General features: G+C 41.5%; 2 protein-coding genes and 1 long non-coding RNA gene across 3 annotated transcripts in view; 2 read left to right on the top strand and 1 right to left on the bottom strand.

Moving 5' to 3' along the window:
- Ir94h (Ionotropic receptor 94h) overlaps positions 1-23,014 on the top strand; it is a 124,918-nt gene that overhangs the window by 4,772 nt on the left and 97,132 nt on the right. The window lies entirely within an intron of this gene.
- On the top strand, positions 9,556-10,446 carry LOC116651263 (uncharacterized). The gene is made up of 2 exons (XR_004304266.2): positions 9,556-10,031; positions 10,084-10,446. It is a non-coding gene; the product is annotated as an uncharacterized lncRNA (long non-coding RNA).
- LOC6631026 (ankyrin repeat and SAM domain-containing protein 1A) lies at positions 12,085-21,183 on the bottom strand. The gene is made up of 12 exons (XM_002053795.4): positions 20,513-21,183; positions 17,796-18,700; positions 17,347-17,662; positions 16,866-17,293; positions 16,567-16,804; positions 15,196-16,171; positions 14,926-15,137; positions 14,565-14,864; positions 14,324-14,507; positions 14,089-14,262; positions 13,902-14,033; positions 12,085-13,845 (listed from the first exon to the last, which is right to left on the bottom strand). The coding sequence occupies exons 2-12, from the start codon at positions 18,670-18,672 to the stop codon at positions 13,696-13,698; spliced, it is 3,987 nt and encodes a 1,328-aa protein (XP_002053831.2). The 5' UTR covers positions 18,673-18,700; positions 20,513-21,183; the 3' UTR covers positions 12,085-13,695.

Raw genomic sequence — 23,014 nt, 5'->3', positions numbered from 1 at the left:
TTTCTCTCATTTTTATTTTTATTTATTTTTATTACTAATGGAAAATGGCAAGCGGACCGGTGGAACGACCCGGCTGTCGCCTCTCTCAGCGGACTGGGGTGTTGTAAAAATTCCAAAAATACCGTCGCGCCGTGTTGGTCACGTTGTCCGCTTTGGCTGCGGGCAGCCGCTTCATTAGGTGACGTTCGTACATATTAATTTAAACGTTGCATTTATGGTCAACTGGCCGCTGTGACACTAAATCATCTCAATCCAAGTCCGGGGCGTCGTTTGATCTGCGTTTGTCAACGACCATTTTGGCCGGCATCTGCTGCGCATATGGTAATCGTTGCAACATTGCCACGCAATGCACGCACACGGCCACGCACATTGCATGTGGTGGCGCTTAATTGGCAACACTTCATGCTATTGCCAACAATTTTCTTTGTGTCTTGGCCAAAGGCATTTTGCCAATTTGGAATGCGGCGGCATTTTCTGAATTAAATTCAAATTAACAGCAAACATATAATTAAAATATATAAATATATATATATATATATATATATATATCAATTTATGTATATACGAAAATCAAAATTAATTGCATTAATTGTCAATTGCATGGGCATAACGCCAAGATTATATACTCGGTGAGCCGTGAAGCATTTTTTTTTTTGAGAATTCAATTCGATTTGAAATATAAATCAAGGAAATGTCAGAAATTTGCCATGACTTGTCGCCATGGCGTGTTGCTTGTCGCTGTGGCATGTGTTTCGCTTTGGGCGCGCAAATTAATGCAATTTTGTGTAAATTACTCATTAAAAATGAAATAAATTTTAGTTGCTGGCATAAATCACAGCCTATAAACTGTAACAGGCCATACACACACACACACACACACACTCACACACAAGAGTCACAACAGACAATTGCCAGAGCAAATCTCCAAACAAAAGTCTCGATTACGTTTCGACTCCTGGCCAAACACGAGTCGTATAATGAAATTTTCATTTCTTGACTTCAACTCTGCTATTGCTATTGTTGTTGCTGTTGTTGTTGTTGCTTAAGAGACGCCAATTAGATATTTTATTGCTAATGTGCGCTTGTCAGTTGTGGTCGAGCCCCAGCTCGAGTGTCCAGCTGGCTGTCCAATATGTACGGGCGCTGTCTACATCAATTAAAAGCGCATTTGACAATGATATTCGCTTTGCTGGGGTCTGCTGCCATTGCCGGGTGGCAGCCTGATCACTGATCACTTGGTGTGCAGTCAGAAATGATTCCAATTTGGGCAAAGCCAACTAACCTGACTCTTTGATTACACCAGATGAAGCGGCCAATTTCGTTCATACACTTGAAATAATATCACTGCATGACAGAAATATTTTCAACATTTTTTTTTTTTTGGAAATTTAAATAATATTTTAGTTCATTATGAATAGTTCAAACAAATTGAATAGAACTTGTGTTTTTAGTTTAATTTTGTAATGAGAGATCTTTCATCTATATAATAACGGAGCCCGGAAACAATTTGATATTTCATAATTTCCTCATTTGTTTGTTGGTTATATTACTAAAGCTCTCCGTTGAAATGCTTAAACGATTCCCGATAGAGGATCAAGTGATTCGCCTGACCAATTCTCTTTTCATTCAAATATTAGACATCTCTTCATCCTTTCCGGCCAACATTTAGGCATTGTTTTCTCTGACCTTCTTTAACTGGTGATTTGATACTGATGATTCGAAGGACTAATTGGTGCCTAAATTAATTTAAATATACTAGCGACTGAATAATGAAATCAAGAGATTTTAGAAATAATCATACTCTATAGCTCCTTCTGCTTAGAATTATTATGAGCTGAGAAGTTTGCCTGTGGGAGACAGCTTGCTAATTATCGCCTGCGACTGGGTGCATATATGTTGCTGCCACATTGATTAAGATACATATTGGTCGCATTGGCAATTTGGACAGCAACAAGCACTCAACACTGGCAGCGACAGCAACAAAGTTGCTGCTTACAAATTATCAACAACCAAGCAAGGCAGCAGCCCCCGGGCTGGGCAAACATGCAGCCTGTTGCTGTTTGACTAAAACAAATGTTAAATGTTTGAAATCGTAACAAAGTCGCATGCAATATGTGGCAATATCCATGACACATACAAACACAAACACACACACGCACACACACACACACACACACACACACACACACACACAAACACAAACATATATATACACAAAGATACACTGAGACAATGACCATATTTGTTTGGCCCAAAACTAATGATGTGGCTGTGGCTCGAGCTTGTGGCTACGGGCCGTGTTTTAATTGTGAAATTGAAATGCACTGCAATAAATTGCAAGATGGCCAAAAAATTCGTAACGTATCGAATTGTATATGTGCTGCAAAAATTTTGTATCCTGAGCGCAATTCAATTACAGCTCAATTTCATGGCTGTGGCAGGCAGAGGCAGAGGTCCATTTAGAGCGCATGGCGACAATTTGTTTATGGAACCGCCATGGACTTTAAATGGTGCGCCGCATAAATCATGCCGTCCAGTTGGCCGCATTGTCAATTGCAGGTGCCTTATAATTGGGCTAGGCAACATCAACATCACCCACCAACTCCAGCAGCAGCAGCAGCAGTGGCAGCAACAACATGGCTGCCGCAAACAGCAATATGCATCATTTTGGAATTAAACGTGCCTCCGCCCTTGGGCGCTAGTTGTTAAAGGAAAAATCGAATTTTCAAATAATTTACCCTGCTGCTGCTCCATTTGCAATTAGATCGGCGTGTTGTCCGCGGGGCAACAGCAATTTGTCGGCAGTAGCAACATGTTGCAAGGCTTTGGCGCTAAATGTTGGCATTTAATTTCTTAATTTCATTGTGCGTGTTGTACCTTTGCACTTTGGGCCCACTCGGCTTGTGTGCTAATGACATCATTTGCTGGCTAAGTCTGCAAACAAGTTGCACATAATTAAACAACAACAACAACAACAACAACAAAACTACATCAACAACAACAGCACGGCATCCATAAGTGGCACATTGCATGCGGTGTTGCTTGCAACACGCGGCCAAAGCGTAACTCATAAATGTGGCAAACGCAAAACGACTTCCTGCTCCTCGAACATGTCATGTCGGGCAAGCAACATGCAGCAAACAGTACAACAGCAACACCATATTTCATACACGCAGGCGCCTCTTCAATAGACACGTCTGCCTCCACCTCAACTGGCGGCCTCTTCAGTCAATAAAAACCAAATCGCTGGCAAAAATGTTGCCCAACTCAACAGCAGCAACAGTCGCAGCAACAGCAACAACAGTAACAACAACAGCAGCAGCAACAGCCCACTAGACAGTGCGACCAGCCGCATGCCAACATGATTTTTCTTGCTTTTTCATTATAATGCTATTGCGACATTTTTGTGTTTGCTGCTCTGCGAAATCAAAGCACGCCAGCAACAGCAGCAGCAGGAGCAGCAGCGGCAGCATCATCAATTCAGCATGTTGCAGGCGGCGCTGGCAACAAATCGCTGGTAAAAATGTGCGCGCTATAAATTTATGTTGGAAACATCAAATCGACGTAAATTACGCGCCGCCTGACTGCCACAAAGTCGCTTCAACTAGCACTGGCAGGCGGCGCTTTGGCTGTTAAATTCTTGACTTGTCTTGACTTGCAATTTAGCAACAACAGCAACACCAACAACACCAACACCAACAGCGACATCGGCAACAGCAACGGCAACGGCAACCGCTGCAGAGGACTTTCCAAGATGTAGTGACTCGGGCAAGACATTAATTCGCGCGTACTTAACACGACCATCTCCGTCTCCAGGGGCAGTGTCATCTATCTGTAATACAAACGCATGCCTTGATTAAAGAGAAGGCAGCGCGGTAAAACGAGCCGAGCCTAGCCGACTCGAGCCGAGCCAACAAATTGCTGATTGTAATTGATTTAAATACGTTGATGATGCGTCGCAAATAACTTAAAGCAACAGTTAATTATATATACAGGTATATAGTGTATGGGCGCACATTTCTGTTTAATTGTTGCTCGATTCGTTTGTATCAGAACTTTCGGAAAAAGTGCCAGCAACTGGCCAAATTGCTGGCACAACTGTTGCTGGCGTGAAAGCCAGCATTATGGTGAAACAGTTGCCAATTATCAATGTGATTAATGTACTCTGTCATATTGTATTTTCGTAAGCGCTTTTCACAACATTTTCCCCATCAGTTATCATGAGCGCAAACAAACAAATTTGCAATAAACTGCACAGCACTCGGTGAAAAGGCAATTTTCCGCAGGGTTAAAGGCAACAGGCAACATTCAAACAACAAGCAGCTGGCAACTAGAAACTAGAAACTGCCAACTGGCAAAAGCAACAACTTCAATTACAATCACGTCAACATTATTTTCAACGCAACGAGATATATTTCTATTAGCCGATTTAATGTCAGCATAATTAATCACATCTTATAATGTTCAGCCACAGCAGAGTAGAAAAAGAAGAAGAACAACACCAACAGCAGGGTCAACAGTTCGCCTTATGTTATTGGCTAGTTTCGCTGGGTTCACAGCCAGCCACTGAGAGATTGGCCCGACCGAGACCTTCACACTTTTTGTTAGCTTAGACTATGCGCCAGCTAATTTATTGGCCATATTGCGTAGGTTGTAGCTGTGAGCATTTCGTTTGGCTTTTACAATTTGATGCCCGGTACCATTTACTTGGCTGTGGGCCAAGTCTTTAGAAAGACGAATTTGGTTAGCAGTTATTGTTGACGGGTTCATTGCAGGAAAACAGTTTAACCAGGTTTGATCATGGGAAATGCTTGAATCCTTAGTAAAAGGCATTTATTTCGCTTTAAAGTAACAGCAACATGCATGCTAGCTGATAAGTCGAGAAGCTTAAATATTTCCCATGGAAAGAGAAATAATACATATATCAGAACAAGTTAATCCTCTTATCTTTCGATATCTTCTCCCAATTCGCAAATATAAATGGATATAGTTTTTGAGACATAATCTTAAGCACGTCTCAAATATTCAAAGAGATTCCTCAAAATTGGCTTGTATACCCCGACTTACCCTTAAATTGAGGTATTTCCGAACCGGCCAATCCGGACTAGAGGCTACATTGTGCACTTTTTGGCTTAGGAGCAGACTGAATTCTGCTATTAGCGGAAATGGTTAAAAGACGCTTAAGAAACTTGCCGTAATTGAAATGCTTATCAAATGTTTAACTACAATTTGATTTATTTTCTAACATTTTTTATTTGGCATTTGCAGCGTGCTGATGTTAATCAATTTGCGCAAATTAAAAATTAATTGCAAATTTATGGCTTTTAATTTTCTTATCGCTGATTTATGCCACCAAAAATTACACCAACAACAACAACAATTTTGCAATGCCAAACTTTTGGTGCCACTGTTGTGGCTTTGCATTGGCTGCACTTCAATTTTTTAAGCTATGTAGTTTAATTGAAACTTAAGTATATTAACTAGTAAGAGAGTATCGGGAAATGGTACTCGTTCAGCAAATACCCTGCACACTCGTCTGACCTTCTTTACAAAATATAAATACTCTGTTTTCTTCCACTCGCTCACTCTGTTATCGTCTTTCGTTAACTTCATCTTTTACTCAAAGTTTTTCTTTTCTTATTAATAAATGTGTTATGAAAATCTCATAGAAATCTCGATATATAGAGATAGGGTGCTTACGCTCCCTCTCTCTCACTCTCCATCCATCGTTACCTCTCTCCTTCCCTCATATATAATATTGGATAACATCTACAAAGATCGCAAAGGCATTTATTTAAAGAACACATTTATTTTGATGTCGGGGGTATCTCCTCTTTGTTTTTTTACAGGGTACAACAGTGTGATTGAATTAAGCTAATTGTAGGTTTTTCTTTATAGCTCTCATAACTAAAGACCATTGCCAATTGGCTTAAAAAAAGCCGTTTAGCTTGAACTCGATTTTGGCATAAGACTTAAATCGGAAGCAGCGCGTCAATGTCGTAAAAAACTTTATTAACATTGCATTAGGCGTTTAAATTGTTGCAAGTTGGGGTTAGTTCTTCATAGCAATTTACCTTCAAGTTGGGCTAATAATGATATTCCAATTTATACGATTTGGGCTTGGCCAAATTATTCAAAAGTTAAAAGCGAACGACTGGGCGAGCGCAACGGCTATCGGGTGGCTCGTTCGGCAATTGTTTGGCCAGATGAGCACTGGACCATTGCCACCAGAGTTGGACGCAGTCACAGCCCCAATAGGCCAAAAAAATGTATGCAGCAGCAGCCGTTGGAAGCATGCAGCAGTCAGCAGGCAGCAAAATGCAACAATAAATCTCATTTTATGCAGCGCAGAGAGAACGGCCCTTTTATAGGTAACGCTAATGTAGCCCAAAATTGAACTTGACATTTGAATGCCCAATTAACCGTGACGTGTGCGCGAGCAGCACGTCCTCGTCCTCGTCCTCATCCGCAGTCGCATCCTCCTTAGCTGGACATTCGAGTCGCTGCCGGCAGCGCCATTTGAGGTCAAGTATTGGGCATTCCAATGCGTTATGTTTTATTGGAGCAATGTGCGCTGTGGGGTCCACATGCGGATCCAGGTACTCGAATCTGCTTCGCCTGCTAATTAACCCACTTTCTAAGACCGCGCGACCTTTTTTATCTGCGCCATTCAAATCACGACGCTGCCATGTGCGAAATTTGCCTGCCATAAAAAAAAGAAGAAAATGTGGTCTGTGACCATTGGACATTGGCCATTGGTCAGTTGGCCTGCGTGCGATTCACACGCATGCCAAACGCGGTGTTTGTTGTTGTTGCTGTTGGTGCAGAGCATGCAAGGCAAGTTGGTTGTCCCCCTCTTATAGTTTGGGTCATCATGCTGCACTGCCATGATTATAAAATCACGATAAATATTTATACTGCACTTAGATTTATGGTGATTCATATCGCTCCAGCAGAAGTCATCGGCCAATGGGCATCAGCAGCGGCCATAAACATTTTTATTAGCAATAATTGCACAATCTACCATGTGGTTTATTTGCGTGCAGCGGTCAAAAGCGTCAAACCTGTAGATATGAATATTTATTTAGTGCCTGCCAAATTTTGCATTTCGTTTGTCATCAATCTTTTGATATCGATAGATTTAGCATTTGATAATGCCATAAGTTATGAATTGTTCAATCTCCGCCTGCTTTCTAGGCCTTGACACGCTCCACGAGGCCAGAGACAATCGATAATCGACCAGTACAGGCGAGCCCAAGGCGGCCCTAAGTGTTTCTTTTCTAGCTAATAACCATAATAATCGCAAGAAGCCTGAAAACTGTTTTGCCAGCACATTAAATGCAACATTTAAATTAATAGAATTATGCTCGCTAATTTTCTTAATAGCTCAACTAGCTGGCAAGTCCCGCGGCCTCGCAATCACCTCCGATCAAAATACATACATATATACATATGTAAATAAATCTGGTACACAAATGTCGAAATCGAATTGAAATGGCCCAAAGCTGGGTATTAAATTATTAAATAATACAGGCTTTTTTGTTTTATCAACAGAAGGCTATAGTTCAAATAAAAAAATGAAAGATACTTGATATATATTATTCTGGAAGATACATGTCTCTTATAAACTATAACCTAAGAGGCTTTGATTAAAAACTGGATTTTGTTATCGCTTGGAAACGGGGCAAGTTATCGATTATCGGTATCTCGTACTTCGCCGGCACGAGGAGGACGTACGTACAAGGTCACTTATAGGTTCTGAGATCGCCTTTATACATACGGACAGAAATACGCACAAACAGACGGATATATCTAAGTCGTCTCGGCTATTGATGCTTATGAAGAATAGTATTACTCCTGTATACATGTGCGAGTCTTCTTCGAATTCTGTCAACAGCATTGCAATTGCAATTGTATTGTTTTCTGTGCTGCTATTTTAATTCGTTTTTTCCTCATCATAGATTATTAGGTAAAAATACGATGAATATTTTATTATATTTCAAAAATGTGTAGAACACTTTTGAAAACAACATTTTATTACGTCTAGTGCTATAAATGTAAGTTTTTTTTTATATTTTTTAAGGGGCATTATTCTTAGTCATACAATTTGAAATAATATTTTTTTTTTCACTTGAGTGCAGCCTTCAAGTGGTGTTTGTTATAAATAAACGGCTGATCAATGACATATTGGCAATCGTAAACTTTGATAATGTATTTGGATATGTAATTGGGGTTGCCGCCCCGGACCGCGGAGCCTGTGGCCCTGTCAGTCGCGTAAGTGCCGCTAAGTGTTTTGTCTTGTAATTTACAAATGCAAATTGTCAAATGACAAAATTCATTTCAATTGCAATTTATTGCCCGCATTGGCAGTGCTTCCTTTTGACCCAGTTTGCGTGCGTTTGGCTAACAGGCCTAGCACAAGCATCCTCCTCCAATGAAAAACTAGTTTTGAGTTATTTTACGCATGCATTGCGTGTGTCAGCGACTAAGTGTGTGTGCGTATTTGTACATATATATGCATGTATGTATGCATGTATAATATTGGCCTTGATCTAGAATTTCGATTTTTCCGATGTTTTCGATTTCGTTTTGCGAGAAGACAAATGCCAGAGAGACATGTCTACATTTGTATGACTATGCTCTACGTACAACATGGCGTATGTGTGATGGTATGTGATGTGCGGGGATTGCGTAATCTCGATTCGTGTACTAAGTACCGGTTTAAACACCGGACCAGTTCACTGTTTACACTCTTATGCATCTAAGTATGCAGCACCACAGCTGAGCCGTGTGTGTAGAAACGCGTGCGTTTTTGCACTTATAATTTATTGAGAAATTTAATTGAATTCGCTTGCTAACTAACTGGTTAACCGGTCGAATAATTTTGACCACTGATTACAGATTGAGCAATTGCATTGCGCTTTAGCTATTTAATGTTTTTCCTTTTTTTTTTTTTTTTTTGTTTAAAAAACTGTCCAAAACCATTTTAAACAATTGGTTTTATTAAAAGGTAGTCTGCTTTTGACAAAACAGTTGTTAGCAAGTCCACTCGTGAATGGTATAAATGTTAGATGTAGGTGAATCAGTTTATTCAGTCACATTTTCCATTCGATTCAAGAACAACATCAGCTGAAGTACAGGATGGCACGCTTTATAGCTCTGTTTTTAGTTTTACTAATGGCTGTTACTGTAATGGCTCAGATGCCTGATAGCATGAGCTTTGATTCTGGTGCACGCAAAATGCAGTTTGATAAACTCTCTAAAGGTTTTTATGATAAATTGATGGATTATCCTGTGGACATTTAGGTAATGTGCACAATTCTGTATCTTACAGTCATTTGTTATACGAAGCCTGAGTATGGCCTATGCAAGGGCCGACGTCAGATGTGGTATTTTAATAAGTATAAACTTAAATGCGAGAAATTCATCTATTCAAATTGCGGAGGAAATCGTAATCGTTACTTTACCAAAGCCGAATGTGATGAATTTTGCACTGATAGAGCTAAAGAATGGATCGCAAAGGAAATGCCCATGCGTCCTAGACATGATATCAAATAGTAATAATTAATCTATTTTATTTGTATACAAAAAATAAAACTATCAATTTAATTATTGAAGTCGAGAATGATACGTTCTAACAATATTCAAAAGTTTTTTATAAAATGTGAGGTTATCGATAAATATTTGGTTATACTTTTCAACCCTTAGTTAAGCCTAAAAACTATTCAATATTTTATCTTCATATTTGTGCACAAAAATGCATAGGCGCTGTAAATATATATACACCGCAAATGTGTTATGCCAATTAGCGGCAAGTGCACAAAACACATTTCCATTAAGAAGCTGCGATATATAAAGAGGTCGGCGTAGGCCAAATCGATGCAGTGCCATACTATACCTTGCTTGTCGCTATATCGGTTCAAAAATGAAAGTCATATTAGCCATATATTGTGTGTTCTTGTTGTTAATCTCAACGGCAACTGGCGCAAAAAATAACACTGCAAAGGATAGAAACAATGCTTTAAGGACGCGTAAGTTACAAGTGTGAAGGGACTGCTGATAGTTGATATGGTATCTCTGCAGGCATATGCTCAGCGCGTCCCGAATATGGTTTATGTGAAGGACACCGCTCGTTATGGTACTATAATCCAGGTCGATCACGATGCCAATTGTTTGATTACTCCAACTGTGGTGGCAATCGCAATAAGTTCTTCTCCGAAGAACATTGCATCAATTTTTGTAAGAAAAAGATGCTCAGCTAGTTTTGTTTATATATCAGAATAATCGTTATATATATGCAAAGGTAGCTCAGGTTTTGTAAATACAGCCCAAAATATGAATATCAAGATCAAATACAATAATACAAACTATTTCTAATCAAAGCGAATTCAATAAAATTTGATTATATATATCAGATACTATTACAATATATTTAAATATTTTGTTTTACTAAGTGATTTTATTTTTATATATTAAGCCTTAATCATAAAATGCACAGAAGATACATTGATTTTTTTCACCTAATAAGTCAAAGGAGTGTTTAAAAACAAGTTGCTTTGGTAAAATGATGATTCACAGTTCGCAAATTACATTTTCTAAGGCAGAACAGAAAGGCATTAGGATATTGCTGATATAAACAGAATATTAATATTCTTTTTGTTTTTGATATTTTGAATACAATATTGAATTCTGTTTAACACGCTAAAAACACAGCGAAAGCAACGTTGCTCAATTTAATAGAGCGAGTATATTGTCGCAACGAAATCACGAATCGCTCGCGTTTCAGTCACTCGCCAGATATGCGTTTCACTAACGAACGGCGATTTTTTGGTACAATTTTCATCAGGCGTGCAGCAATGCAAAAGGCAAGAAAACAACAAACCGCTGCACAGTGCTTTAACTTAAATACTCACAGTGTGACAATACACGCGCACGCACGCACATATACACACTCAAGTTCACAAGGGCTGGGCAAACATTGCGCTGCTTGCTCGCATTGGAACAGGCGAACAGCCTTGTTAGCTGGTAGCTGCCAGCTTTTGTTTGTGCTTTTTATTTTGTTTGCTGCTTTTGTTGTTCTCGCTGGTAAAATGAAAGCTCGCCAAAAGTTTTCGTTGCACACGTATGTAAGTGCTTGCGTGCGTGTGCGAGTGTGTGAGTGTGTGTATGAATACAACGGCAAAATGTGCAAGCTTATCTCTCTTTCGTTTGAATGGCAACAATGGCAATGGCAAAGCGCAGAAATTACGGGAAAATGGCGAAATTGAAGAATAAAGTCACGCAATTTCAATTACAAATAAACGCACAGCACTGGCAATGCCAAATGGCAGCTGCTCTCTACTTGCTGCAAATTTACTATGGCCAATAATAATACTTGTAATAATGAAATTGTGATAAGCTGTGCGCCACAAATTGCACGCTAGCCAGAGACGCCCGAGACGAGAAATAATTTAAACCGTTAAGCGCAAGATGCGGCAGCATCAAGCAGATGTTGCAGCGTCGTCATTCTGGCTGGTAACAGCAGCTGATGCCCTGCTCCCGCCACCAGCACCATTCCTGTCCAATGCTATCGTGTTGCTTGGCAACATTTGACGCACGCCGGCAACTTATTGCTGGCAACATTAGCGACGTGTGTGCGTGTGCCGAGGAGTCAGGGACAGGGGCATAGTCTGGAGCTGGGGTTGGCGCTGCAGTTGAAGCTGTAGTCGGTGTCCCGACTGAGCTTGCGCTTTGGTGTTTGCCAATTAATATTCGTATGATCAAATGCTTAACGCATTTAGCCTTATAAAAACCAACAAGACGTTTCGCCAAACCGGCTCGCGACCAACTTGTGTAAATGATCCGCGTTCTGCTCTGATGCTGGGAGCTGGAAGCGGTGGAGACGTGCAGTTGGCACGTCTGGCAGAGGCCTGTGGGAAAGTGCGCCTTAATTGACATGAGGCGTTTTAAATGCTGCACTGACCTGGTCAGTAGATAAATACTATAAATAATAGATAAACAATTGCGGCTTCATTAAATTACATACATATTTATGCATTTATTTAGTATTGATTTGTATAAGGTTTGTTGTTAGTTGTACATATATGTATATGTACACACACATATGTATGCGTGTGCGTATTTTCAATAATTTTTTTTTTATCTTTTTCATTTTTTTTGTGTTGTGTTTTAGTATGTTTGGTAAACTTGTTTATGCAATTTGACGAAGACAAATCAGGTTTACAGGTTTCCATTTAGCTTTTTTTCGGTAAACATGTTATTTTTTTTTGCTATATTTATTTATGCATAGATCGCTTTTAAATTTCATTAGTTATGCGCTAGCCTGTGTATGCATGTATGTATGTTAGTTCTTTGAATGTATGCATTTATATGTATATATATATATATATATATATATATGTATGTATTCCAAGTGGCATAACAAACTGTTAAACTACGTACAGAAAATGCATAAATATTTTGTTTAATTAGTAGATTTTTCACATGATTTTTATGGATAGGTACTTCTTATGAACACTGTTGTACCATAAAGCAGGCTAACATTTAAAGCATTGCACATATCAAGAGAAAGACTTTTGTATTTTAATCATGAATAGGTTGTTATTTAAATAATAATTAACTCAAATTTCATGTTAAACAAATGATAACAACAAGGCTTTGCCTCAAATCAGTTTCAAATTAAACAAATTAAAATGCTTTACCTACGCTCCAATAACAACTAAAGGACTAGTTTTACAAATTTTTCCCAATTTTATAAAACATATTCAAATGCTTCACCCATATTATAAATTGTTTTTAAATGTTTTGCGTATATCTCTTATTTTTTTTTTTTGTATTTTGTAAGCACACTTGCTTATAACTTTTTTGCGTTGTATTTATTTTGATTAGAGTTTTCGTTTAGCATTGTTTTATTTTTGTTTAATATGAATTTATTTAAAATTATATAACAACGCTCATTGGGATTAGTTATATATGTATATATATTTATCGCTTGTATATAGCCAATTTGTATTTTTGTTTGCGGGATATGAATTTTCATTGCTTTTATAAGCAGTTCGCTGCGTCAATTATTTTTTTTTTTTTTTTTTTTTTTTTTTTTTGTATACAGCTTTTAACATCAATAAAATTGTTTATGTGCCAATAGTATGTTAATTAATTTACGATTTAGTCGATTTAAGGATTAGATATATAGCTAAAATTTGCTAAAACATTATTGCACACAAGTGGGTATTTTCTTTCTTTGATTAAATGCAATTGGTTTTTATGAAGATTTTAAAAGTTTGTAAATGCATTATTTTCGTTTCAAATTAAACGAAACAACGATGATATCAGGAAAAATTGTGCGTTCTATTGATCTGGTACTCAGAAGTTTGTAGCTTGACAAAAAAAAGCTGGAGTTTTCTTGAGTGCAGCTCATTAAAAAAATTTGTGCCATTTGTAAAAAGTCTTTTTGTTCAATGTGCTGTTGTTCTTGTTGGCCATTTAAAACTTAATACCAATTAAATATATAAAATTCTCAAGGACTAGGATCAATTTGAATAGTTGCCACACGATTCCCATCTATAACTTAAACAGCGCACCGTAGTTGGTCAGGCAAAATAGTTTGGCGCAGAGGCTACGACTTCGGCTGTGCGTGCGATTTGAGCTGGCTGCCAAAGATTGATTTTGGGCCCGGGCGGTGGCCAGCTCCTGGCTCTATTTGGTGCCACCGCCGCAATATTCACCCTGAAGCATGCCATTATCGAGTAGCAGAGCTGGCGTTGTGACAATACCGTCGCGCAGCGCCAGCTGATACGCGACTTCGAAGGCTTGGCCCAGCGTCAGTATTATCTCATTGGCCAGATCCTGTAAAATTTACGTTTTTAGCATAGGCCACATGGCTTTTTTAGGCTGTAACAAACCGTGCTTTGCACCAGGAACACATGACAATAGTGCATATCCTGCTCCTTCGTTATGTAGGCAAAATGGCGCATATCCTCCGAGTCCTGACAGGCGCAATTGATGTTCTGTATCTCATGCTCGCAGATAACACGCTGGCGAAGACGAATGTATAAATCGATTCATAAAATATATTGCTGCTCCACTTACCTTGGTGGCAACATCAATGAACTCCACGCCGCGGTGACAAATTGCCAGCGACAGCTGTGCGCCCTGCTTATGAACCTCTTCATTTGTCTGCGCGCAGGACGATTTCAGTTTTAGTATAGATTTCTTTGTGGATTCAGTGCCACGTAGTTCTTTCACAACCGTTGAGCCGAGGTACTGGCAAAGGCAATAACCAAATGATTAGATGATGTCGACGTAAACAAAGTCATTCACTCACCTGGACCTCGTATTTGATGTGCTCATCGAGCAGAGTTTGCGCCGAATGACGCCATTGGGTGGTGCGCATATTGGCCGGCAGACCCAGCAGCAGCTCGGAGGGTGCGCGTATTTGGAGTGGAGCAGCTGAGTTTGCAGCTGTTGCGGCCTTCTGTGCCGGTGGTGCCGGCGGCGGTGGTGCAGGACTGCGTAATGTAACATTTGATATTGCACATGTTTGAGTTCTGCTGAATAAAACCTACCGATTCTTGCGGTAACCCGTCATGGAATTTCGATGCGGCAAAGCATTTGTGGGTGGCTGTGTACTGTCCGCTGTGGTGATAGATACCGTGCCCTCCTTGTTGCCATTCGTTGTCATTTTGTTTGTTTCGTTGTTTTCGGCCAGCGGGGTTTTAAGCGACTTGGATTCACGCATTTTCCGTATATACGCCAGGGATTGCAGAATGCGTCTGCGGTGGCCCAATTTATTAATCTCCAGCACCGTCTGCAGCTCCACATCCCAGACACCACAGACACTGTCAATAGTGTTGTACAGATGCTTGCTGCAAGTTTTAAGCCGAGAATTTCTTTAAATTGATATGTTAACGCAATGCAAAAACTCACTTGAAGAACTCCAGATACTCGGGCAATGCGATGCTGTTCAGCCATTGCTGCAGCGTGGCCACGCCTTGCTGTTTGTTCTCCTGTTGTACCTTAAATGGCACCTGCGGCAGAAACTCCGCTTGCGGCAATGTCCCTACGAAGGTGAGCAGCTTTGTTGCATCCCGTTCCGGTATGTGCAGCAGCGGAATGTCTGGCTCCTCGAACACATTACGCTTGGGAAAGTTAACTCATGGCATATCAGTGGAAAAGTTATTCATTTTTCATGCTTACCACAAACTTGTAGTTATCATAGCCGTTCTCAAAGAGTATGCGCTCCAGATGTAACAAGCCCGCGTTGCGCAGCCTTACGGCCAATTCTCGACGCTCCGGCAGCACTTCCAGATCTTCGAAATCCAGCTCAATATCATGGGTGGGCGTAATGTTCGTGTTGAGTATGCCGCTGCCAAAGTTTTCAATGATTTCAGAGATTTTCTTGCGTGCCTCCTCAGCATTAAAGGGACTCAACAAATTGAGAGAGTTGCGCGCTATCGACTTTCCACTGCCTGGGGATTTTGCTGGCGACTTAACAGGTGACTTGACAGGTGACTTGGCAGGTGATTTTGCGGGCGACTTGTCTGCATTGAGAGTTGATTTCTCAGCTGTGCCATTGCCATTTGCTTCCAGCTTGACTTCAGCATTGGTGGGTGTCGTCGGCGGCTTAACAAACTTTCTCTCGGGCACCAAGGGCTTCGTGGGAATTGGTGGGCGCACACGCGGCGGTTGAGTCTGCTCTGCTTGTTTCTTGGTTTCCTTGTGTTGTGTGGCGCCTTTGAGTAGCCCAGCAAAGGGTATATCGCTGACAAACTCCTCCACATAGTCCGTAGAGTGCGAGAGACTGTGATCCGAGCAAGAAATACTGGAGCTGAGTGACCCAGACGATGGAGCCGGACAGCGTGGCACCACTGTTACTGTATCATCGTAGTCGTAACCCGGCGTACTTAGTGTTGGCAGCAACTTCGATGGTGATGAGCCCGTCTCAATCATCAGCTGCTGCGCTGCCTGCAACTGGAGCAGCGCCGAACGGCGTTTGTACTCCTGGCTCAGCGGACGGATGCGCTCGTGTATGGTGCGCTCTGCCTGGCTTGAGCTGGGTGGCGGATGATCCGGCGTTGGTGGTTGCTTGTAGTGTGTGGGACTGCTCGGAGTTTGCTGCTTGGGATCACAGTTTTGCTCCCCACCATCCGACTTTTCGGCTACATTAATGGAGCTGTTCCAGGGATTATATGCATATATATAAAATATGTTTCAAATCGATTCAATGCGCATGCATAATAATTTTAATAAGGACGGACAGCCAGATGGATATGGCTTTATCAACTCGGCTGTTGTTACTGATCAGGAATATATGTAATGTCTGGGGACATATAACATGAACATCAACCAATTTCTCAAAAACTTAAAAGATTAAAAAAGATTAACTGACCTATTGTTAAATGATTTTTATTTGTTTGTATTAATGATGGTTAAAAGGTTAACAAACAAAACTAAAAACACAAGATTAAAAAATGGTTAATTTAATATTATTAATGATTAGTCAAAACTATAATTATAATTATAATTAATTAATTAACTTTGGATATTTTCGTGAAATTGGTTACTCACCAGCTGTTTCGATTACGTTTGAGTTTGCGATTGGGATTGTACGACTTGAGGGTGGCACTCTCACAGGACTTGAGCAGCTCTTTTGATAATTTGGTTGTAGCGCTGCGTGGGGCCGGAATGGGCCGCTTCATCGAATTGGTGGCATGTCCAGCTGCAGCTGGTGATTCTCCGCTTGAATTTGGCACGCTAGTCTCACTATTTAGCTCTGAGCTGCTGCACTGGCGGTCCAGCATGTCATCTAAGTGCGCAACATTTTAGCATATAGTCTAAATACAAGGTACATTCGCTAGTGTACTCACTGCTGGAGCTTAGGCTCAAGCTGCCAGCCACGGCAGAGCGCGTGCTCTGTCTGGCGCTGGCGTATAGTCGATCGCTGCGCTGACGCTCGCGCAGCTGGGTCTCATCGAAGCTCATGCCGCCGACGCTGCCATGGCTCTGATGCGAATAGGGACTTTCGTTGGCTGGTGGTCGTCTCCGTGCCTGCTGGCCTTGACCCTGACTGGAGGGTGAACTATAGCTAAACTGCTGACCTGGGCCAGCGTGTGTAGGTGAAACAGAGAGATTGCGCCGCGGCGGCTTCTTGGGTGGTCCGCTCGGTGCAAATGTGCTCATTTGCAAGGGCTGTGTACCACCGCCAGTGGAGCAGCGTGAACGCGGCGACACGGAGGCCGGCTCAAAGCTGCTCAGCGAGGATGAGGGACTGACACTGAAGCCACCGCCCATGTCGCTGTGAGCAGAAATGTGAATTAAGTTAATAGGCAAATTAAATGTGCGGCTCACCTTTGTATGTGCAGTGGCGAGTGTGCGTTGAGATCCTGGTAGAATTTGTCCTCTGGCTGCAGTGAACTATCCAGAGATTTGCCGCCATTGTAGTGGCCTCCATTGCCGGCACTTAGCCGCTGTTTGCTGTAACCGGACTGTTGCATGGAGTGCGAGTGGTTAAGCAAGTGGTTGTTGGAGTTGAAATGATAGTGATTGTGGCTGTTATGCGGCAGCGGCTGTTTAGCGTTCTGGTCACGCCCAGTTGTCGGTGGACCCACATGCTGGCGATAGATAACCTCGTCGACCTCATCTGTATCCATTTGGTGGCGAAAGTCTGATAAATATAGGTTTGATATACTTAGTCTGATGATATCAGAAACATATTATAACATATATAAAGATAGTCTGTGCCGCAATATGACATCAGAGCCAGCGTAAAGTTGCTAAACAATATTACGTATACGTACTGTTAATCACTGCAATTATGTGCTTCGTCACATGCGGCGGAAATTCACGAAGTATGTCCAGTGCTGTACGTCCCTCATTATCCGTGGCCGACAAATCAATGCCAGCGCGTAGCAAAGTTCTTACCACATTCTCCTTGCCGCACAGCGCCGCCTCGTGCAGGGCTGTGCCCGAGGGCGTCAATAGATTGACACAGACGCCGGCAGCGAGCAGCACATCGACAACGCTCTTGTGGCCATTGCGACTGGCCAGATGAAGGCAGGTGTGCGGAAATATATTACGCGTGGGCGACGATGGTGATGAGGGCGAAGGCGCTCCACCCTCCACCGCCTCCGTGCTCAGATGTGAAATCAGTTCGGGATGCGCACGAATGAGCATTTGTACTGCCTGCAGGCGTCCGTACTGAGCAGCTAGATCCAGTGGCGTCTCGCCGCGTGAGTTGCGCATATTGGGATCTGCATCGTGGGAAAGTAACAGGGCCAAAGCACCAGTATGTCCATGCTGGGCGGCACAGTGCAGTGGTGTCTCCTGCTCAATGGTCTGCAGATTAGCATTGGCCGGTCGGTAGGGTTGCGTTAGCAGCAGCCGCACAATGTCCGTCTCGCCAGCCCAAGCGGCCAAGTGAAGCGGCGAAGAGCCTCTGGAGTCGGGCAAATTGGTTGACGCCTCATGTGCCAGCAGTAGTCTCACAATATCCTCATGCCCATTAAGACAGGCATGATGCAGTGCCGAGTAACCGCCGCTGTCCTGCACATTGACGCCAGTGCGTCGCAGGCTTGCCAGTGGCCCGGCACGTTTACCCTTCTGGGAGAGCACCTTCTCGATGTGGCTGATATTGCCATTGCGCGCCGCCTCCAGAAACTCCTGATCCTTGCCCATTTCCTGTGCGTGTAAATAACGTGCCTGCCTGCAAATTAATGGCCATTAATGGACTTTCTCAAGTGGTCGCACATCGTTTTAATCGCTTTCAGAAATCAGCGCCCGGTCACATCGCTGAGTTGATTTACTGAAAATGAATTATGACTGTGAAGTGCACTTCATTAAAACTGCGGGGCTGCGGGCTTTGTGGCTTTTTAGCTTTTAGCTCGAGTCTGGCCTTTTAGCTCTAATGACTTTCCTTGTGCTACCCCAGCCCGGTAATGCCAGTCTAAGGACTGCCATTACGAAAAAAAATAATATAGCACAATAAGACATACCGCACAGGTCCCCTGGAGCATTCATGTGGCACTGGCTGCCCTCGTAGCCTGCCAGCTGCTAGGCTGATGAAGTGCTTTTCATGCGTTGAAATATCTTTGAGTATATTTGAAGCGTCCCGTTAGGGCCACACACAGTGGCAAAAATTCAAAATGTCGCACCGAAAAACCGTCTTTCAGTATGAATAATATTCATATATTCAAATCTAATGTACAAATTATGCAAAAATGCACGCACATAAACTTTCTAATTATTTCGGTACAGTGAAAAATATATTGAGTCAATATTAAACCCTATATAAATTGTCAACATTGCCTTAGACAATGGTGAAATCTTTGAAATCTTTAGTAAAAAGTAAGAGTCGAAAATGTTGTTGAATAAATACGTATTCAATTTTTAATATATATGCCCTTTGAAATTTGTTGAACTTGTGTGAAATTTTAACCATTGTACTCTGTCTGTTTGTCTGGCTGTCTTTTGATATCGCCCAATGGGGAGCCAGAAATTGAAAGCATGCTGCCTGCCAGTCTGTCACATCGGCTTCAATGAGATAAATACAACACTGCAACAGATAATCACCTGCTTACACACGCTCTGCCCTACACACACACACAGGCGCACACCCTAAACACTCACACTCACACACCCACCCACACTCACATGTACTTTATATGCTACTATAAAATTCAACGCAAGGTAGGTTAGGCACGTCCCATCGACAAAATGAGAGAGAGGTGCGAGAGAGCTTTTCAGAGTGTGTTGCTCCAGAGAGTATTCCTGCAGACTCTGACTGGGGTCCTGCCGCGCCCACCATCCAAGGGGCTGGCTCCGCCCTCCACTTACAACTCCATACGCAACTGTGTGTTTTTTTTTTGAAAGCAAGCTCAGAGGCGTGCCATGTGTAGTGGTTGTGGGCGATGAGTATGGGGGAAGGGGTCAGCGTTGGGCTGTTAGTCCATGCAAATAAAGCCAAATACAAAAGCAACGGAAATTGAAGCCCATTATAAACGAGTCGACAATGTCAGAGTAGCAGCAGCAACAACAACAACAACAACAGCCATGTCAATTGGCTGCTAGCTTATGAATTTATAGTGGCTCCCATAATTGGGTCAAAGGATATTGACCCGTACGCAACCCACTGGATATAAGGCAGTTGGCAAACAGCCAGACACTATTGTGTACATATGGGAAAGTCCGCTTGATTTCCTAGACGACAGTTTGTCTGGGGCGCATTTCCGCCTCTCTCAACCAATTTGCTTAAATTTGATCTGCGGCCATTAATGAGAATTGCTGTGGAAAACAAATTCCAACTATGTTTGTTATTGGCATATTTGCTGCTGCACTCAAAAGGCGTGTACTTTCATGTACACTCACACACGCACCCCAATCAGGCACTTGGCTGCTATGTGTACATACACACACACACACACACACACACACATCACGTACATACACACATTTATGGCTACTTCACAGATACATTTTCTGGCTGCACTATGCTCAAGTGAGCTATTCGTTTAGCTACCTTTTGCGATTAGTTTATTAAGTTGTGTACACTATGCATATATGTATGTAGCTGGGATGTGTAACTTTTCACTTCCGTTCGTTTATGTATTCTCGTCTTCTTTAATTTAATAAATTTCATTTCATTGGCTTGCCGCGTCGTCTGCGTCTCCAGCACATTTCCATTTACGAAATGAGTTTGCTACGCCCGCGTTTGGCTCCGACCGCGCACTGACGACACTGACGACTCTGACAACTCAGCCTGGCGTGCTGATGGTGACTCTGACTCTGCCAGTGTCTGGGTCTGGGTTCCGTAAGAATTTCTGCTACATTTTTCACACACAATGCGCTCTCCGTGCTCCGTGCTCCGTGTTCCGCGCTCTGTGACTCCATGCGCCGTGCACTTTGCTCTTGTGCAATGTACGCTTAGTATCTGTATCTGCTGCGAGACGGCAGCGCAGCAGTGCCAATGAAAGTTGTGGATACAATACAGTACAATAAGTTTAGATATGCTATGCTTTGCTCAGCGCTTTCACTTGATTGTTTTGCTTTGGCTGTCGCCGCAGTCGCTGCTCCATGCGGGCCAAAGAGCGACAGAGAGTCGTAGCTGAGCTCCGAGCGATGAGAATAAATATTTTATTTCTGTTTATTTACACGATAGTATGCTTTTGTTTACGTATTCTGATGTGCAAAACTGACAGGCATCAGAGAGCAAGTTAGAAACAGAGAGGGCGACAGAGAGATAGAGAGCGACGGAGAGAGAGAGCGAGAGAGAGAGCGGCCATATCAGCCACAGAGTGTGTCACCAGCGGCTAAATGTGGGGGATGGGAGCGAGTGCAGAGCAGCGACGGTAGTAAAAATAGTATCAACATTTTATTTAGTTGTCATCATGAAGAAAGAATGTGGCAAAGGGAACGCCTTAGTTGCCACATAAATGCATTATCCAGATATTTTCATGCATACGATCATATATCATATGTTAATCTTATAAATAAATAGAAAATCTAGTAATCCTTAGTTGACTTTGTGTATGTACATTTTTAAAAGTATCGCTTTCGTATATTTTTATTATATTACATCTTATCATCTTTTATAGAGACTTAAATATTAAATATAAAACTCATTAGTACGAACCACACTAATGAATGTACCATTTTGAAAAAGTATTGATAAAATATTTTTATACACGGTTTTTGAGTTGGCTTGCTCAGCTCTTGGATGTTTTCTATCCTATGTTTTTTCCTATATCTATTGGAGAAAAAATTCATAAATTGTAATTTACGAAAGCATAAAGAATCCGTAAGCAAACCAAGTAATAAACCGTATATAAATATAAAAAATATAAAAATAGGTCACTAAAATCTAATCATTTTTATAGATAAAATACTTATGTATATTCTGATGACAAAAATTATCACCATTATGTGTAGTTTTATTTGTTTTGATATCCAAAAATAACCGAACCGATCAGTTTGTAGACTCATCAAATAGATGTTCATACCAATGACAGCCTTTTAATAAAATAAAACCACGTTTAAACAATTAAATAAATTATATTACGACTTTGCTTTACTTTTTGCTTGATTGTCTCTTTGGAATTATAAAATTTAAAACTAAAATAATAAAAATTTTAATTCTTTAAACTTTTTTATTAATTTTGATTTTTCTAACTTAAATAATGTAGGTTTTAATTAGATTTCTCTTACTCAAAAAAGAAAGGGTACTACATTTATTTTTTATGTTTTGTTTTTCTTTATTTTTTTTTTTGTAGATTACGCGGTATTTTAGAGTAAGAGAGCTTTATATTTTTTGTATTATAAAATTTGAGTTTTCTATTCAATCCGTGCTTTAAGTGCAGCATTGCTCAGCTTACGTTTGTTATCAATGCGCGCGCGCTCGCATCCGCACTCTCTGCAATCGCACTCGCTCTCTCTTTTCTTTCTCACTCTAACTCGCGCTCTGACTTGCTCATCACACATGCGCCGTGTTGAGCCAAACAGACAAGTGAGTAAAGCTTTCTTATCAACCTAGTGCTTGGGGCATTGTGTTTTCTATATGGGGGCGTGTGAAGCTTTTGAAACAGCTGTTCGATAAGAGACGCTATTTAACCCTTAGATGGCCCTCTAAATGCCATTGTTGTCGCTATTGTGCAACTGTATTGGGTATAATTTATGGCACGCTTGACTGGCAACGTGACTCACTTGTGGCGCTGTTTGACCAGCGCCGCTGTGGGCGGACACATATGGCTTTGTTGTGGCATGCCCCGCTCACAAACACACACACACACACACACAAACACACAGCAAACAAACAAAATCCACAGACAGAGGTGGCATAGGGAAAAACATAGCAAAACAGACAAACGGCTAACACCTACGACTGCGACCCACCGCATGGGTATTCATATTTGAGTGCCACAAATGCCACAAATATGTGTAATTGACTTGAAAATGCGCCGAGCAAATCAATCCAAGACCAAACTTTTGCCCCGACCACAGGCACAGGCCCCAGAACAGGCCCAAG

The sequence above is a fragment of the Drosophila virilis genome, chromosome 2 (assembly GCF_030788295.1).
Source record: "Drosophila virilis strain 15010-1051.87 chromosome 2, Dvir_AGI_RSII-ME, whole genome shotgun sequence".
Lineage (NCBI taxonomy): Eukaryota > Metazoa > Arthropoda > Insecta > Diptera > Drosophilidae > Drosophila > Drosophila virilis.
The sequence above is the reverse complement of the archived record's forward strand: the minus strand, read 5'-3'. Positions and strand labels throughout refer to the sequence as shown.

What these genes read in the sequence shown, in the direction of transcription:
- LOC6631026 (XM_002053795.4), bottom strand. Translation starts at nt 18,672, where the DNA reads ATGGGCAAGGATCAGGAGTTTCTGGAGGCGGCGCGCAATGGCAATATC. An exon ending in ATGATAACTACAAGTTTGTG is followed by an intron (nt 15,138 to 15,195) that starts GTAAGCATGAAA and finishes AACTTTCCCAAG; the next exon opens with CGTAATGTGTTCGAGGAGCC. An exon ending in TGTTCCTGGTGCAAAGCACG is followed by an intron (nt 13,846 to 13,901) that starts GTTTGTTACAGC and finishes TAAATTTTACAG; the next exon opens with GATCTGGCCAATGAGATAAT.